Here is a 17,630-nt window from a genome sequence, read left to right on the forward strand (position 1 = left end):
ATTTTTCCTGAAATGTTGGCTCAATACCATTTGGCATACTTTCAATCACCGATCTAAAAATTAAGTCCCTTGCTCTCATTTATGTTTCTAGCATAAGGAGGCCTTGATGTAATGTATGAGAAGGCATTAACTATTTATTCACTGTAAGTTTTCCAATGCAAGGGACACGAGAATGTAAGAACTACAGCCACTTACTGCCCACTTTTCATCATGATTGTCAGGTCCCTACAACTTCACAAATCTGTCAAGAAGCCATGCTACAAGAGGGGCAATCAGAACAAACTCCTCTGCCTACACAAACATTAATTACCTTGATTTCCCCCTCCTTTCAGCATTAGCATGTCAGTGAAGTTTCTCACTGTTATGAAAGCAGTGGATGAAATGCACTCACTATGGGATTTCATGCAAGATTAAAAATAAAGATATTAATCTTTCAAAGGATTTGAAAAATAAGTCTCAGCAGCACAAGCTTCTGCTTTTAATGCATCTTAATTATTTAGGCAATGTGTAGCAAAACACATCACGGGCAGCAGCATCCAGCGCAAGTCGGAACAGCACTGCAGCTAGAACCTCCCAAAGAAAGCAAACGGGATGTGTGATCAGCGCTGGAGACAGCTGTCAGGCCACTTCATCTGGTCAGCAGATGACTTCCCACAAAGAAAAACCACTCAATTTTAAACTAGATCATCATATGCTCCAGAGGCCAAGTCAACTTCAGTCAGTGCGAGTCAAGCAGGTGAAACAGTTAAATGAGTACAATCACACCACCACTTCTCGTGGAGGAAAGATGGACGCTAACACCCACCCAGCATCTGATCCCTGGCCGAACTAGAAAAAAGTACTTTAACAGAGAGTTGTATCAGAGGAGACCCAGGCCTTCTCAGGAGGCGTGTTTGGGCTAGCTCTGACTTCCACAAGCGTGCAGTTTTATGGCTACTGAAAGCAAAACATCTTAACTGCTACAATGCCAGTAAGGATCCTAGTTATTTTCTGTGTAGCTCTGCTTATTTGATTAAAATAAAGGTGCATGATACCGCACCAGTGTCTCTGTACTATTCCTGCAGAACTACTGGAAGGCAGAGTGTGCCATTCTCCTTCCTGCCCTGCTCCCAGCCAGACACACTGTGAAGACCACGTCTAAACTGGAAACTTCCCTCTGTCCTGCATCTGCAGGAAGGAACTACTGCCAAGACCTCTCTCTTCATCTTAGCACCTTGCTAGCTTAGCAAGGCTTCTCTCAAGCTGCCACACCACCACGGCCTGACGGGCTTCTTGGGAAGCTGCCCCTCATTTGAGGCACAGCTCTCGCAGCTCCAGTACCGCTTCACTGAGGGAGACTCGCTCACCAGCGGCTGCTGAGGCCACTGCTCTCCTCTAGCAAGAGCTACCACACTTTTATGACTCGCCCGTCTTTTATTTCAGGCTACATTTACACCCGTAACGTTGGATCCTGCTGGTTCAGCAAGGACTGTCCGTCCTCAAGCGTCCTTTCAGCAGCTCATTCCTGTGACCGCTACAGAGGAGACATACACACGTGCTCTAGACACACAACTGCTCCTTCACCAGGTAAGGGGCATCTTTGCTTTGCTTTCTTACCCGCCACCCCCAGCTTGGAAGCTTCCCCTCATTTCTCAAAAGCCTGTAAGAGCCAGGGGGGGAGCTTTGCTGCTGGCAAGATGTCAGAAAATTCCAAATACAGAGGATTATTGCAAACACCCAGATCTCCCTGGCTGCTCTGGCTACCCAGCCATAACCGTGCAGCGGCTGTGCAGAGCAGTTACCCACGGAGCAGAGAAGATTGCACAACTGCAGGAACACCGTAGCCTGCATCAGTAACGCTGGCATCCCTGAGCTGCTCTTGGCCAAGAATTGCACTTTATTAATCCTTACTGTAATCCTTAAAAGGCTCAGGAAAGTTTTGGTGTTACGGCCAGCACCACCATATAACCTCCGCATGCTGTTATTACCCTCAGCATTGTACAGAAGTTATATTAAGGAAGAAAACCCATCCAAAGCTCTACTCATTGATATGAGTGATCATAAAAAAGAGGGTCTTTTTTAAAAGAGCAATGCATTTTAATCTTCTGAGCTCCAAGATTAAATTACCTTTTTTAGCCTTAGTAGCAATTACGAGTATGAATAACCTCATTCACTTCCAAAATCATCCCAAGCACCGTACATACTTAATCTAAACAGAGGAAATGACAAATTGTGTCAGTGTTATTTTGCAGCAGTGAACTTCAAGAAGTCCAAACCTTAAAATACTTGAGGGACTTAGAAAGTGGCTGCCTAATCCTGTAACCACAAAGACAAGTTATCTCACTAGGGGTTTTTTGGTTGTGTTGGTTTGGTTTTTTTGTGGGTTTTTGTTGTTGTTGTTGTTGTTTTTTTTTGTTTTGTTTTATTTCAGTAACTGAATTAGAAACAAGCTAAAAGGTCAGCCTGTCTGGACAAGTGAGGAGAAAAAAAAAAAAAAAAGAGCAAAAAAGGAGCATCACTTGCTTACAAAAAACCACTTGCTTACCAGAGATTTGATTAAGGAAAAATACAATAGAGGTGAGGTTTTTTCCTTCTCTAAGTGATTATGCTTTAATTTTCTTAAGTAAGAGTACCAAAATACCTCTGGACATGCTAAAATAAATCATGTCATTTGGCTCTGAAGATCTGGCTAGCTGCACAAATCAACTGTAAAGTACACAGCTGACCAACTTAGAAAAGCAATCTGTCAGAAAATGCTGATTCCTTTAAACCAAATAAAATTTTCTACAAACCTGAGAGGCTTAACTAAGTTCTGCTGGGAAGGGTACGTGGGTCTGCTTCCTTCCAGTTCGACACACCCTTTTCCTCCTCTCTCCCTCACACCTTCACCTAAGGATTAACAATTAATCTATTTATGCAGGATCATTTTTCCTGAATAACACAGAACTCCTGAAGAAGCAGAAACAAGAATACCTGAAGTAAGAGTGATTCCTTCATAAATATTGCTCAGTGCACTATTACCACAAAACACAAGTGCAACTGAAGTGGTAACCAATTAGTTAACACTAAATTAGTATGGGAATACAGTCTTCTGTTAACAATGTGGAGTGAGAAGTTTGCTACTGGTATATTAGCATCATTAACTTATCACATGCTTAAATCTGCAACGCCCAACAAAGGCTTAAGACAAGCAGTTTCAGGTTCAAAGGCTTAAGACTGGATCATCCATGGTAAGCAGGCATTACAGATAGGCCAAAGTTGTTTAGAACTGTCTCTACACTTAAGAGTATTAACCTTTACTCAACAAATATTTTTAACTTGACTCTCAGTCTCCCAATTTATTTTCGACTCCAGGAGAGCTGCTCTGCCTCCCCTCCTTCAATAAGGGAAAGGAAGCAATAGCAGCAATTTGAAGACAAGTAAGACGGGAGAGAGAATTAAAAGCTTTCTGAGGAAAGACTGAACTACAGAGACTTCCAGGGCATTCTGAAAAACGAATAGCTGCAGGACCATGGGAGAGGCTGTCGTCTTTAAAACCAGGGACATATGTTTAATATCTCAGAGAATTATTTTTTGGGGACAGTCCTCCAGTGAACCATCTCCATAAAATCCCTGTCACGTGAACCTGCACGCCATACAAGCATTCACTACTACTTGAGCATCTATTTATAACGATCCGGCACGATGGTAAGTGACAAAAAAAGAAGGAATTAAGCACTCTGAACAATATTCCTTTCAGACTGTATCAGTCTTTGCATATTAGGCTACTCTTTCTCCCTCTTTCTTGAAGGTTGAAGCTTGGGTTTTGAAGCCATCTTGTCACTGAGGTTACTGAAACAAAAGCTAAAGGCAAACCTCCCAGGACACCCTGGCTGTTGGAAGCAGCTGGGGCCAACTGCAGACTCCATTACCCTCTCTGTATGAGCAGGACCTCGAATGTCTCACACATGATGAAATTTTCCCCGCAAAGTCTCCTGGTGAGGTAAGCAGGGAGACACCCAGTAATTACATGCACCAAATAACACTGCCAATAAGCAACATCTAGATTTTTCTGCAGGTTTTATGGTAATACAAGAAGAGGGTGCACAAAGGTAAATGCATCAGGTCTAGAAGTCAGAGCTGAAATAACTTTGCTCCTCCACAGCGTATCAGTTCAGGCACTTGTCTGGATGAGACCCTGCCCATTGGAAAGTATCACAGAGGCCTGATGGAGACTTTATCCCCAGGCTTTTCCCTTATGGTCCAGAGACTCCATCCTCCAAGAGGCCGTCCTTGAGCAGCTATATTAGGCTCGTGATGCACAGAGTCCCCAAAAGATGCCCTTTTTGCTACAGATGAGAAAAACCTGGATGAGCTTGTCTTTTTAAGCTACATTACCCTTTACAAACATTTGTACTGACAAGTAAGTAGCAAGAAGATTTTAGAAGCATCTCAAATAGCTCTCATTATGAGCAGCAGTGTTCTTTCTTTAAGGAAGATGCTGTGCCAGGAGCACACCCAGCCTTGAAAACAGATCTCAAGGCATAACAAAGCTCAAACAGGTTTTCTGAAGAATTTGGTATACTCAGAGATTTTTTCCCAATGTCACTACTTCAATTATTAATTCCTCTTCCCCTTCTCCCAAAGCAGAAATGCACGTTGTAGCCTGACCTTAAACATACAGTAGTGGAACAAATCCCATGATCAAAGACCCTGGATGAAGTTCTGTTAGTTCCTTAGTTCAGCCACAAAACTTTCAGTCAATGTCTCAGCTGATTTAATGCTACAGTAGGAAAGGGGCTTCTAAGATAGTCCAGGATGCTGAATTTACAACTCTGAATACTCTCCTATAAAGTTGCTTTCAGGTTACATTATTTCAGTCCCCATTAAGGGCTGTGACCTAAGCAATTCAACACAAACAACAGCAACTCATTTTACTTCCCACTCACTGCAAGTTTCATTTAAAAGCCTTATGTCACAGAAGGCCTGCTATATACAAAAATATAGCAAAAATGAAATTTTGACAGCAAGTTGTGGCAGTAAGTGCTTTGCAATCAGTGTCAGTATGCACCAAAGTGAAAGCAGGTGGTGAACGATGACCCTGTTACCAAACGGAAGACAGCAGAAATCTATTCTCTTCCACAGCAGATAGGAGCCAAGCCACCAAACCACCTTCTTCAATTTCAAATATCGCTAAGAAATTTTTTAAAATTTGGTACCTTCTGCGGGTTTTTTGTTCTTGTTATAAAGGGAATTTGGAAAGGTTTATAATTACATACATAGAGCTTGCAGTAAACCACATTGGTGGTTTGAAGCAGCCATGAATTCGATGAGGTTTGCAGTAAGCTTCAGTGTCTTCCTCATGCAAATGTTACAGAAGATTCAAGACCACTTAACAAACAATAAAAGAGATAAGCAAGCTGTTTCTGGGCTTATTTTTAAAATGACTGTATATTTGATTACAAGGTGACAAAATGAACCATTTTTCCTTAATAAAGATGTCACAAGTTAAAAGTATTTGCTGGGAAGAACATACTAAATATGCTGAAAAGGTAATGCTTGAAAGAAACACAAACAATTAGCAGAGCTTTAACAATTCTTGGCAGATGGCTGAAGAAAAAAAAAAAAAAGGAAATCCATTTAAGGGACATCAATGTTATGAATCGAGGCAGGTGACATTTAAAACCAATGAATAAAACATCACAAAACCCTGCCTCTTTCTATAAATCATACTTCACAGTGGAAATTACTTCTAGGTACACTTTACTTCAACATCTTGCTCAATTAGCAGGAGATACCATGGGGGTACAATTTCATGTTTGGAAATCAATGGTTGTCTATTCTGGATTGCCTCCTGTTGTCAGGGAAAAAACATTTTATTCGAGTCTGTGTCCCATCCCTGCCCCCAAAAATATGGTCTTAATGCTCTCCCACTGAAAGCAAGCTTTATTTTAGATTCAGCACAGCACAAACAAGTATCTCAAGTTTACTTGTTTCCCAACTAGGAATCTGCCTAGGTTCACAGGACCTAGACAGGGATATCCATCAGCCATCTCAGATCTCGCTTTCTCTCTCAAACTGATGAATGCTCTAGCAAATAAGTTCACTTTATGATCAAAGTAAGACTATCGGAATAAATCAGTGCCTGAGAAGTAATTTTTATTCCAGCCACTGCTGGGAAAAAGGAGAGTTCATGATAGATGAAGGGAAGAAACTTTTGGACAGCGGAATCCCTGAAGATTCAATCAAAGTGTTTGGTTTAGTCTTGGAAAAAACGTTACTGAAAAAAGCTCTACTTTAACCAAACATATTTTTTTTCTTCTATGCAAAACTATATATATATATAAATTAATTTTTGGAACAATCAAACTTCATTCATCACACAAGGGTCCTGCTTGTCAGAGAAACTTGCTCTCTTAGAAAAGAAAGAATGTATTACAGTTTTCATAATAATTCAATAGAAGTCTCAAGATCATTTGATTTTCAAATAATCCCACTTAAATGACCTGCAAATGTGCACAGTCTAATAAGGATTTTTTTGCTCCTGTCCAAACAGACAGACCTTCTGGAGTCTTAGTAACCAGCTCTGATTATTCACTTGAGTAATTTGGATGGGAAAAAGGAGGAACAGAAAGATTAGTGCAGAGGCCTGCATCTGACACCTTTACCAAGCTGCTTAAAAGACAGAAGTAAAAAAAAAGATAAAGCTCAGAGGAGCCCAGCGGAGTCAGGAAACACTATAAAATGATAAACTATAAATCGTCACACAACAGCAGCTTACCCATGTAATGCAAGTACTTTTCTTCTAGCATCTGCCTTACCCATGTATCCTCAGCATGCCTTCCTCCTACTGCTAGTAAAGACCCAAAGACCAGTGCCAACAAAATGAAAGCACATTATTTAGCCTGTCACCACTTTCAAAGCCTGCAACGGTACAGAAAATACTCAAGTTTTTAATCGATTGAACTTTTAGAAGGACAAAAGGTAGTAGGGCTATAAAGCATCAATATTAGATTGCTAATAAATGCTATCCAAATGAACGTTCAGAGAAACCAAAGGCATTGAATATTCCAGGTACTGGTAGACAACAGGCTGCTCACAAGACAAATGACACCTTCACAGACAGAATACAATAAATTACAAACTCTGCTCATTGTAAAGCAGAATGTGTTTACCGTTATTGATAAGCGATAAATCACCTGCCCTCTAACCGTTCCTCCCTATAAATCACTTCCAGTGAAAGAAACAGATGGTTCCAGTATGCAGCCATTCTTCACCAGAGTCTTGAGCTGGGAAAAGATACACCCTGCGCTGAGTGATCCTCATTTTTAACTGTGGCGCAGGGGAAGCCGCAGGGCGATGCAAGAGACGTAACGCTGTGCCCTGAGACACCAGCTGCAACTTCTGCAGACTGACGGCGGGGCTGCGCAGCGTGCAGGGCTGCAGCGGGCAGCAGTCATTGCACCTCCCCGGTTGGGACTCCAGCCCGCAGCGATCCGTCGTGGTTGGCACTCTTACTGCCTGGACCACACCTGATATGCATAAGCAGGCTCTGATCTGCAGGCATGGTCAGGCTGGTGTCTACCACCAGACTCAAACCCACAATATGATCTGAATGCAATTTGACTTGCTTTGAAAGAATTAAGCTTTCTATAAACTTTTCAGTAAGAACTTCAGTCTCCTGCTATCACACCAATACCTAATTTGTCTAACTGGAAGGAAAAGGATTCACATTCATGATTTCACTGCAAACCAACAGCCATTTGTCCAACAGAACAAGCTGAAGACACTATTAGACTAATACACTTTCCTTCTCTGCTGGTAAAGATACCAGAAGTGGTTTAACTTATTTTTTTAAAATCTTTGTTTGCAATGTAATGTTTCAAACTACTAAATAAAAGCATAGAAATGAGGATGTTAATAAAAACCAGTATATCCCAGATGAGAGCAGCATAATGAAACATTGTCTCAGTAAACAGAAAATTATATTTTTCTTTACTACTTCCAGAAAAAGAATTATACCTTCACACTCAGGTAAGAGGAAGGCTTGCTTTCATTTATGTTACACTTTTGAAAATGAAAGCTCTAAGCACTAGCTGTTAAAAGCTCTGGCTAGAAGCTGCTTACAGACAGACAGACACAAAAAAATATCACTGTTTCCTATCAAGTAAATATAAATAGACATAGAGTTGTTCAAAGTTATATAAAGGAGGCTGCAGCTGCGATACCAACTCTCAGAGTGCAGATAATTTAAGAAGAATACAAGATCACAGAATCATAGAATACTTTGGGCTGGAAGGAACCTTTAAAGGTCACCTAGTCCAACCCCCCTGCAATGAGCAGGGACATCTTCAAGTAGATCAGGTTGCTCAGAGCCCCAGCCAACCTGACCTTGAATGTTTCCAGGGATGGAGCTTTTATCAGCTCTCTATACTTGGGGAAATGGGACTTTATTAAATTTTAAGTGTTTTCTTGGTGTTTTCCTTCACAGTTCGCCAGACTATTGTTTTATCTCTTATCTGAGCAAACTGCAATAGCAAGTGTGAAACATATTGCTATTGCTCACTCCGTCCCACTGGCTTGGTGAACCATCCAGCTCCTCCAGCCTCCTGCTCCAAGGAGCCCCTGGCAGGACTCTGTGTAAGGAAGAGGAACGCTGGAGCAAGAGCTTCTAAACAAAACTGAAGACCACAGTAAGCAGTCTACAGACACTTTTGAGCCAAAGAAAGAGGCCTGTTTTCAAAACTAGTGAATTCTAAGGAACACAATCCACGGAGAAGTCAGATATCAACAGCAAGCTGTGGCCTAAGCACTTTGAAAGCAACAGGCTAGACAGCTGGTCACTGGAAAGAGATCTGTAGCTGTGGGATCGAACCCAGCTTTTCCTCCAACTCCTGTAACTCAGCCTAAGTCGCTTCTCTGCCCATCTCTGTCTAGCAGATGGTGAGGTGAAGACAAGAACTTGTTGCTTGTACATGAGAGCTCTGACTGTGCAGCCCTGATAAAAGTGGCAGCTGATCAGCACCTGCATTGTTCTCCTCAATTAGAGGCAATTAACAGCTCCTGCTCATCCTTCCTTCTTCTGCCCTGCAAAAATTTCAGAAGCAGCAGTTCTACTGCTTGCAGGACAGTCCTCCCCAGCAGCAGAGAAATGGATGACACTGGGCACTGAAAAGTGATAAAGCCTGTTTTGGAACTGGGGGAAATCACACTGATCTTTCCTGTCCAAAGAAATTCCCACCAGCAGCCACGGAGACACATCTTGAAGGGAGCTAAAAAGGTGAGCTAGGGCAGAGAATAGCACTCACAGCACGGAAACCCAAGACCTGACGCACAGGTTCGCTCATGGCAGACTGAAGCGTGGCTGAACCTGCGAACAAAGGGCATGACAACAGCCATCTTCCACAGTCCTTCCACAGAAAGCTGATTAATTTGCCATGTCTACCCCTTCTGCACCTTGACACTCTCAAGGATAGAAGTTAATTTTATTCTTGTAAGGAAAAAAGTTGTGCTCCAAAGTTTTTCTGCTTCAATGAGAAAACCTGTGAAGGCAGAACCTCTTCACTAAGCTGAGTGAGAAGGAAAGACCCAAACTACTGGCTGTTGATAATTGTAGGAGTAGTAAAGGTGTGATTCACCAAGACTTAGCAGATGCAAGCAAATCAAGGTGTTCCCAAAGGAAGCAGCATGCTGCTTAGGAAAGAAACATAAACCTTGTTTCTCACCATCAGCTTCCTTTCCAGAGCTGTAGCAGCAGGATGGAGATTGCCAGTGCAGAAAATGACTGCTGGTGGTTGCAGTTCTCCACTGAGGTCCTGCAGGTGAATGGCAATGCTTTCCTTTAAAAGCTCAGCTATCTCCTGGTGCTCTTCCAGCGAAGCACAGACAGCAAGAGCAGCTAAAGACAATGTACAAGTCTCTGTACCAATTAGGCTCTTGACAGGCTGCCTTACACAGGCCAGGAATGGCTGGCAGATACACAGGTGCTGGAACCAAAAAAGCCTTGGAGCAAACTCCTTGTGTAAAGGCTGTGGAAAGACCTGATGTCCTGCTGTAGTCTTGCTCTAGTGTCTTGTTACGCGTTCAGGTCCTGTTTGAATCCACATCCAAACCAAGCCCCTAGGATGCTTCATTAGCACAGATTTACTGATAACACGAAAAATTATGAATTAGAGTTACAGCAAAACCTAAGCTCAACACTACAAGTATTAAAAAAAACAGCCGTTGCATCATGATGGCAAAATTCAAGATTGACGGGGGCACTGCTGCCGCTCATTTTTGCCAGTGAAACCACACTCATGAAATACAACTGAAAAGGTTTCAGTATTGTCACAGCTACCACAAGCCACGAATGGCTGGAACCACTGCTAACAGACTAGGCTTTCAATAAAATGATGAGCGATATAATACACAACATTCATGACTGGATGATCCACAGATAAGTGCTCCAATAGGTTTTGGCAAGACCAAAGGCCTTTCAAGCAGGGCCAGAATAAAAAAAAGTGATCCCACTTTAGCTGCAAGTGGCATTAGAATACTGACCTGCTCAGAGCCATTAAAAGGCTTTTAAAATAGGAATAAACAAAGGGTTTGTTGCATCTAAGGGCAGGAAACATTGCACAATTAATTCTGCTGTATGTTACAGTACTACTGAAAGATTAAAGTGAAAAAATGTATGACATCATCTAAACAAATCTTCTAGCATTATTAATTTAAGCCTGTGCAACAGTATGTGACTAATGTTCAGTGGCAAAATTAAATTCAACTACTAAAATTTTGAGATCTGATTATGGCAATTAGGAATTCTACATACAATGCAGCCTGCCCATTAACAGCCTACCCCTGCAGCATTTTCGTTTCAGAGTTTCTTATATTCTTCCTAAAAGCAAGAATTTTTGCCCATAATTAATATATCTCTCCCCCCCCCCATTAAATAAATCATAATGTTCTTGAAAACATTTTTCATAATCAAGCAGGGCTTAAATCTTTAGAGATCCTTGTTCAAACATCAGTGGGGATAAATATTAACACCATCGGGCATCAACTAATCAGTTAATAATAATGTCTACCTCAGAAATCCAAGGCTGGAAATACGCTGGGTTTATGCCACCTCCAACCACCACCAGGACATAGACAGAGCATCGCGTTTGGCAGCAATGGAGTTCATCACCTTTTAGAACAGGATCTCTCAGTTTTCAGCTCTGCAGTGGATGGGGCTGACTCAATCTAACCCTTATCTAACATGACATTGCCATTGTGATATAAATAGTGTCTTATTTGCCTGCTTCAGAGGAACAATGTTAGTCAAGAAAAGGTCAAATGGTTTTGCCACAGGGGAAAAGAGCAAAAATCTTTTGTAATTTAATATTGCCCTTTTTTTTTTGGAAGACAGGAGACTCCAGGTGCTAGCCACATAGGACAGAGACAAACACAGAAGAGAAGGCATATTTATCTAGCCTGCAGTAGCTCAAAGCAATAATATTTCAATCACTTCTCGAAGCCCAGGAGGAATGAGTTCACCCAGCATCTCACTGATCTCATCTCCACTTGGAATCTTGCAAACTCTATAGACAAAGTCTGCTTAAACCTGCCTACTCTGACAACGCAGAAATAAGTTAGAGCTGCAGGCAAGTCTAGGACAGATGTACTTGATAACACCTAATGAATGTTACTTTTTTTCTTATTCCACAATGCTTATTGCTTTGATGCTTTCAATTAATAAAGCATTAATAAACATGACTTTTACCCACAGCTAGCCATCAAATTGATCCATTTTAGCTGAATGGGAAAAATACCCAGTTTTAAGTGTTTGAATACATTATACAACATGAAGTTACTGCTACAAAACCTCAGATAAGGGCTATATGTATATGCATTAAGGTTGCTTTAAAGCATTTTTCTTATGCCACAGAAAAGAAAGTAGCTCTGTTACAAAATTTGCATGCAAGACAGGCTGGTATATTCATACACGGTTGAACTAGAGAAACACATACAGCTGGGAAGCGAAATTTCTACAAATTACTACATGAAGGTGACCCAAAGCCCCATTTATTGCTAGCTTTTATTGCTTGCTTTTATTGCTTTCAGCGCACTGGTAATCTACGCACGCGGCAATACTTCAGTACGAATGGAAATCAGTAAACAAGGTCACCTGCGTGTCAAACAGTTGCTCTGCACATTCTAAAAATACTTGTAGGTCCCGTTCGCTAGAACCGCACCGACCTTTCCTTGGGCCGTGCGTGCTGCCTGTGCTGCTCACTGGGTGTAGCCTGCACCTACAGCTCACGCTACGCAGGGTGGAATACATCCTACTCAGTGGAAATAAGGGTAATTGCTAAACTTGTTATCAATCAAATTAGAAAGTAAAATAATTACAGCAAGTTTCCCCCTGGGCCATCTTTTGCAGACTACAAAAGACTTCTAAGATACTCCAAACCAGACCATCTTTCCTGGGAAATACCACACACTGAAAAATAATCGTTTAGCATTACACTAAGTTACAGCATGTAAGGTGAACGAGACAAACGAAGCGTCTGGCTCTACTGGAATCATGTGTTTGGCCCAGACCCTGGGCAGTTCGCAGGTTATTTTTGCAAAACATGTTTATGCAGTGACTTTAAGCCTCCAGGCTAAACATAACATAGTGCAAAGGGCTACAAGAGCGAGAATGCAGCAGGTCCCTTCAGCTAACCATCCTTTTCAGTCTAAACAAGAAAATTTGAGATGCAGCAGCAAAGACAACAAAACACACGTTAACAGCAGTAGTCTACAATCCGTACAAGGAGAATGAAAGGCTCCAGATATTATTCCAGCCTTAGAAGTAAAGCATCTCCTCGAGTCGTGACTAGCAGAGGGATTTCGCTTTCCACACGGCTTTGTGGAGTGAATCTCACCAGCTACTGGATGCAGCGTGACAACCTGAACCACGGGCAACACCGACTGACATCAGAAGGGTGCACAATGCACTCACAGCAGAAAGCGCTTGCAGTGAAGTATCATTGAAAGAAAATGCAGCAGAGGGAGGCGTGTTCAGCAGAGCATGCACCTTCTGGCATTTTGAACTCCAACCAGAAATTTTCCATCATCACAAAAAAAATTAAATCAAATTTATGACTAATCGATCTTTCTGTGGAAAAGGTTCCTGAAAACTCTGAGTACATGAACCTTAGTTAGGAAGACTGAAATTGAGGATTTGAAAGAGAAAGGAAGACAAGCTCGATGTTTATATAATAAAACAAAACTCAGTGCCAAAGCTTGAGAAAAACAAGGAAATTCAATGGTTCTAACACTTCTTTATCAAACACTACACATTCAGGATTTGCATTTTCCAACTGCCATCTGGAATTTTTTTTTTTTAATCTTTTAAACGCATAATGGAGAAGTAAAGCAAGATAGCTTGTACCTTCATGTCCTCAGGCTTTTTTGTTCATTTGTTTGCTTTTAAACCAGGAAAGTATACAGATAATGACTGGTTATGATTACCAAGAAATACCTAAAGAAAATGAGTTTTTCAAAATGCCTCATCCAAACGCATTAGCAATTAGAATCTCCTCAAGTTTCCATTAGTCTGTCAAAACAAGAAATAATCTTATAGCAGCTCTGACTAAAACTCTTAAAGATTGTCACATCGATTGAATTTCAAAGTATAGACTTACAAATTCGTAGTCTCCGTCCTGTGGTACTTTCCAATCAGATGAATTTTTTGTCTGGCCAGACACATTCTTCCCAAAGCTATTGATTTGATTCTCCTTCTCCTTCTGCTCAAAATATTCCAGGAATGATGGCTTGGCTGGCTGCATTGTTTCATCCCTCCCTGGAAATATTAAAAATAAAAAACCCAGTTGTTTTGAGAAATATATTTCGGTTATACAGCTTTACACCATGCCCAAAAATGATTTTATTTTTTTAGCACACACTAAATCATCTAGTACTGCTAAAGTACTTGCTAAAGTACTGTTTTTTCAGCAGCTTTTCAATCATAAAAATGACTGTACAGTGAGAAAACTGGAAGGGAAGCTTAAAGCCCACCACACCAGTAATTACAATGCTGGAGGCCTTGACCTGCAATCCACCCATCAAAGCATGCTACCAGGTAACAGAGCTTGACGCACTGGATATTAGAACTAAACTGCTACCAACCAGAGAGGTCTGGGCTTTTTCATCCCAGCCAGGTTGCATGCACTGCAAAACATGCAAAGTTCCAAAACTAAACAGCATTGCTTTACAAGCAGCAGCTCATCGTTTGTGACCGAAACAGCACAAAAGCGAGGCTTCCAAAGACCGCACCTATCATACAAATACCACATAACTTGCCTTGGGTAGAAGTAGTCAAGTTCTGCATTTCTTGCATAGAAAGGATTACTTAGTTTGCAAAGCTGCTTCTTTTTTTTTTTTTTTCTTTTTATAAACAGTCAGCTACTAAGTTTTCTGCCCTAGTTTTCTTTTTAGAAGTTAATTGCTCTGAACGCACTTTCTTAGTGGATTACTCAAATAAGCCAGATATATAGATTAACCATTCAATTCTACACTGCATTTAATAAACTTGGGGTAATAAGAAATGGGCAAGGGTACAAAGGGAGACAGAGGAGTCAAAATAACCCCCTAAATATAAATACTTAAGAAGAGGTCTCATAAGCCTCCCAAGCACCGTTCCCAATAACAAAGAGTTCACTGACGGATACAGCCAAGAGCACAAAGGTTTAGCACAACTAGATTGACACTATTGCAATTCATCTAAATTCTTCTTCAGAACAAGAAGTTGTCACAAGAAAAGGAAGCACGCTGCTGATCCATTAAGAGCAACAGCTAGTGAAACTACTTTCTCACAGGTAAGTTGGGTAGTTGGTGGGATTAGGGATACGAGCACTAATGCATCCCTTCTCCCTTCAGCCACCACACCATCCGAATCCCTGCTCATGTGATTTAAGTGCCATTACACACAAATAAATCTAGCAATCCACTCAGCAAACAGGTTTCCATCACTGAAGGAAGAAACACAGGGTCACAACTTCCCAGACTAAAGGAGATCCCCAGTGCTGTTTGGAGAGGGAGAAGGTGAGCTCCACAAACGGAGGCTGCTTCAGCTGCAGGGCAATGACAGCGCAGTAGGGAAAGGAGTGATGGAAAGCAGTGATGGAAAGCGAGAGGATGAAAACACCGATTCCTAGCATGGACAGCATAAAAGCCAATACAGGAAGAAAACACAAAATTTTAACTTCACAGCAAGACCAAAATTTCAGTATCTCCAAAGGAAGATTTCTTTACCAGTGCAACTGGTACAGCATGAGATGCTGCTGCCCAGACTACTCACACTTAAAACTGGCCTGGCCTGCGAGTTACAGCACAGCTAATATCTTGTAAAGAGTCTCAATCTAAATGAAGAGGCAGGCTTGCGCAGCAAACATGCTTTAACAGGGCTGCACCACAAGACCATGGCAGCTGCAAACGCAGCTGAAGGCTGCTCGCAGCTTAACGCCACTGTGCTGCTCTTTACGGTAACATGCTTCACAAGAACCCCTGAACATGGCAGAAGTAAGCACTGTAACAATACCTAGTAAAATGGTTTTGTTCTGATAAAATGTGGTTCTCCAGACACTGGAATTACTCATACTTGAAACATATGTTTTAGGCAGAAACATATGCCTAAAACACAGAAACCATCATTTTCAGAAAGCAGGATTAGGACTAGACTTAACGGAAAATGGCATCAGAATAGCCTAATTCTGGACAGTGGAAATAAGTTCACTGTCAACTGCCATACATTTGAAATAAATACACTATGTCAGGCAGGCCATCAAGCAAAAGTTTAAAGCTTCAGCCAAGTACAGAGGGGACGGAGACATCCTTTGATGGGTTTGTGGGGTCTGCATAACGCAGAGACTCTCCTACAAAGGCTTGTACAGAAGGCAGGCTATCACAAGACAGTCCTCACTAAAGACATTCAGCAGTGCTTTCCTCTTGAAAAAATATCAGGCGCTCTGGAAACCCATTAAGATTTAATCACTGAATGTTATTCTTGCACAAAAAATTACCATCCAGTGATCCAGAACTTCCCTGGCAGACTCTGTCTGATCCTCAGACAAGTATATGAATTCCTTGGTCAGCTATGAGATACTTTAGGAAGTTATTTGTCTATTGACACAGTAAATACAGAACAAATTTCTGCAAAGTATGAGAAATCTTGGCAGGATATTTGGGTTGTGATACTGAGAGAAATGTGGTTCTACACAGCCTGAAATGTCATGATGCATTTTGAAAAGGCAGTGCATCGTACTGCCTCTCGAGGGTCAGCTAAAAGCTCGAGCATGAACTGAAGTGCTTATATTTTTGCACCATGACAACTGGAGCAAAGACAAATTATTCTACCCCTGGCAGTAGTTCCCCTTTTTTTAAAAAAAGAAAAAAACAACAACAAAAAAACACGCAAAAAACCCACCACCAAACCCAAACAGAAAACTCATTGTACAGAATGAGATCAAGAAAGACACCTTCAGACAGGCTGCGTGAAGGTCACTCAGAGAACACGTCTGTGAAGTGGAGAACAGATTTGCTGTTGGGAATAATTACTGAAATACAATAGCAATCCAATTACTGCTAAGTGATAAAACATTTATATAGAATGAAGTAAATACACCCCTTGTATTCTGCTGCAGCCGGGCCTGGCTGAAGCAGGTGGTAAGTTGTTATGGCCAATCATGGCAACATTTAACACCAACAAATTTTGTAGAAATAGAGGAATTCTTAACTAGCTAGGCTATACACAGCTTACTGACAGCCAGCCTAGGTCTCAGTAATTCAGGCTTCCTAGGGGAAAAAAAAAAAAAAAAAAAAAAAAGGCAGCTTGTACTCTACATTTTGAAAAAAATTGTTTGCAGCACAGGGGACTTTGAAAGCAAGAGTTGCACTTCAGTGACACTGCCTTATTAAGTTGTGGGGGGGGTTTTTTGTTTTTTTTTTAAAAAAAGGATTGTTCACTCATACCAGAGCTTAATTCAGACTGTCACTTAAAATAATTAAGCTAATTTCCCCACATCTTGTATCTTACCAAGAACTGCAATATTTGTAAATGACTAATTACATGTACTGAACAACAACCCATTGTAGCATCACTGAATTATTGAAAGACATATCCAAACCAAGCTTTATTTAATACAACTTCTGGGTTTGTGCAGAGTTGAAACAGACAAAGAAGGAAGCACGTGAAGTGGTGGTGGCAGCTTAACATCCTGAAGAGTACAACTGGATTTTCAGCCCCACCAGTGCAAGTGACCGAAAAACTGGGGGGCTGCAGCAGAAGGCTGCCAGGACACCAAAGGGGTCTCTGCCATGCAGAGAGGGTGGGAGGGAAGGGGGTTTGTTCAGCCTGGGGAGGGCAGGAGAGGCTCTAGCTGCAGTGTCCCACCCCAACAGGTCGTCAGAGCCCCGCTCTCCCCAGCGACAGGATGAGAGGAACGGTCTGACCTGCAGCAAGGGCAAAACATAAGGAAGAAAGTTTTCACAACAGGGACGGTTGTGCAACAGAGCAGGGCTGGAGCGGCTGGGCAAGGCCCTGAGCAACAGGATCTGACATTGCACTTGGTCCCAGCCACGACGAGGGAACCGGACTGATGACCTCCAGCAGGCCCTGCCAGGCCAAGCTCTCCTGCGACTCGCGCTCTTCACACCCGCTGTCA

General features: G+C 41.7%; 1 protein-coding gene across 2 annotated transcripts in view; it reads right to left on the reverse strand.

Moving 5' to 3' along the window:
• STK4 (serine/threonine kinase 4) overlaps nt 1-17,630 on the reverse strand; it is a 47,874-nt gene that overhangs the window by 9,763 nt on the left and 20,481 nt on the right. For both annotated transcript variants that reach the window (XM_086474642.1, XM_086474641.1), the window contains one exon: nt 13,614-13,771. In XM_086474642.1, the coding sequence (XP_086330768.1) occupies nt 13,614-13,771 (158 nt within the window). The remainder of the gene's footprint in view (nt 1-13,613; nt 13,772-17,630) is intronic.

This window comes from Leptosomus discolor, chromosome 17, assembly GCF_034619465.1.
Source record: "Leptosomus discolor isolate bLepDis1 chromosome 17, bLepDis1.hap2, whole genome shotgun sequence".
Lineage (NCBI taxonomy): Eukaryota > Metazoa > Chordata > Aves > Leptosomiformes > Leptosomidae > Leptosomus > Leptosomus discolor.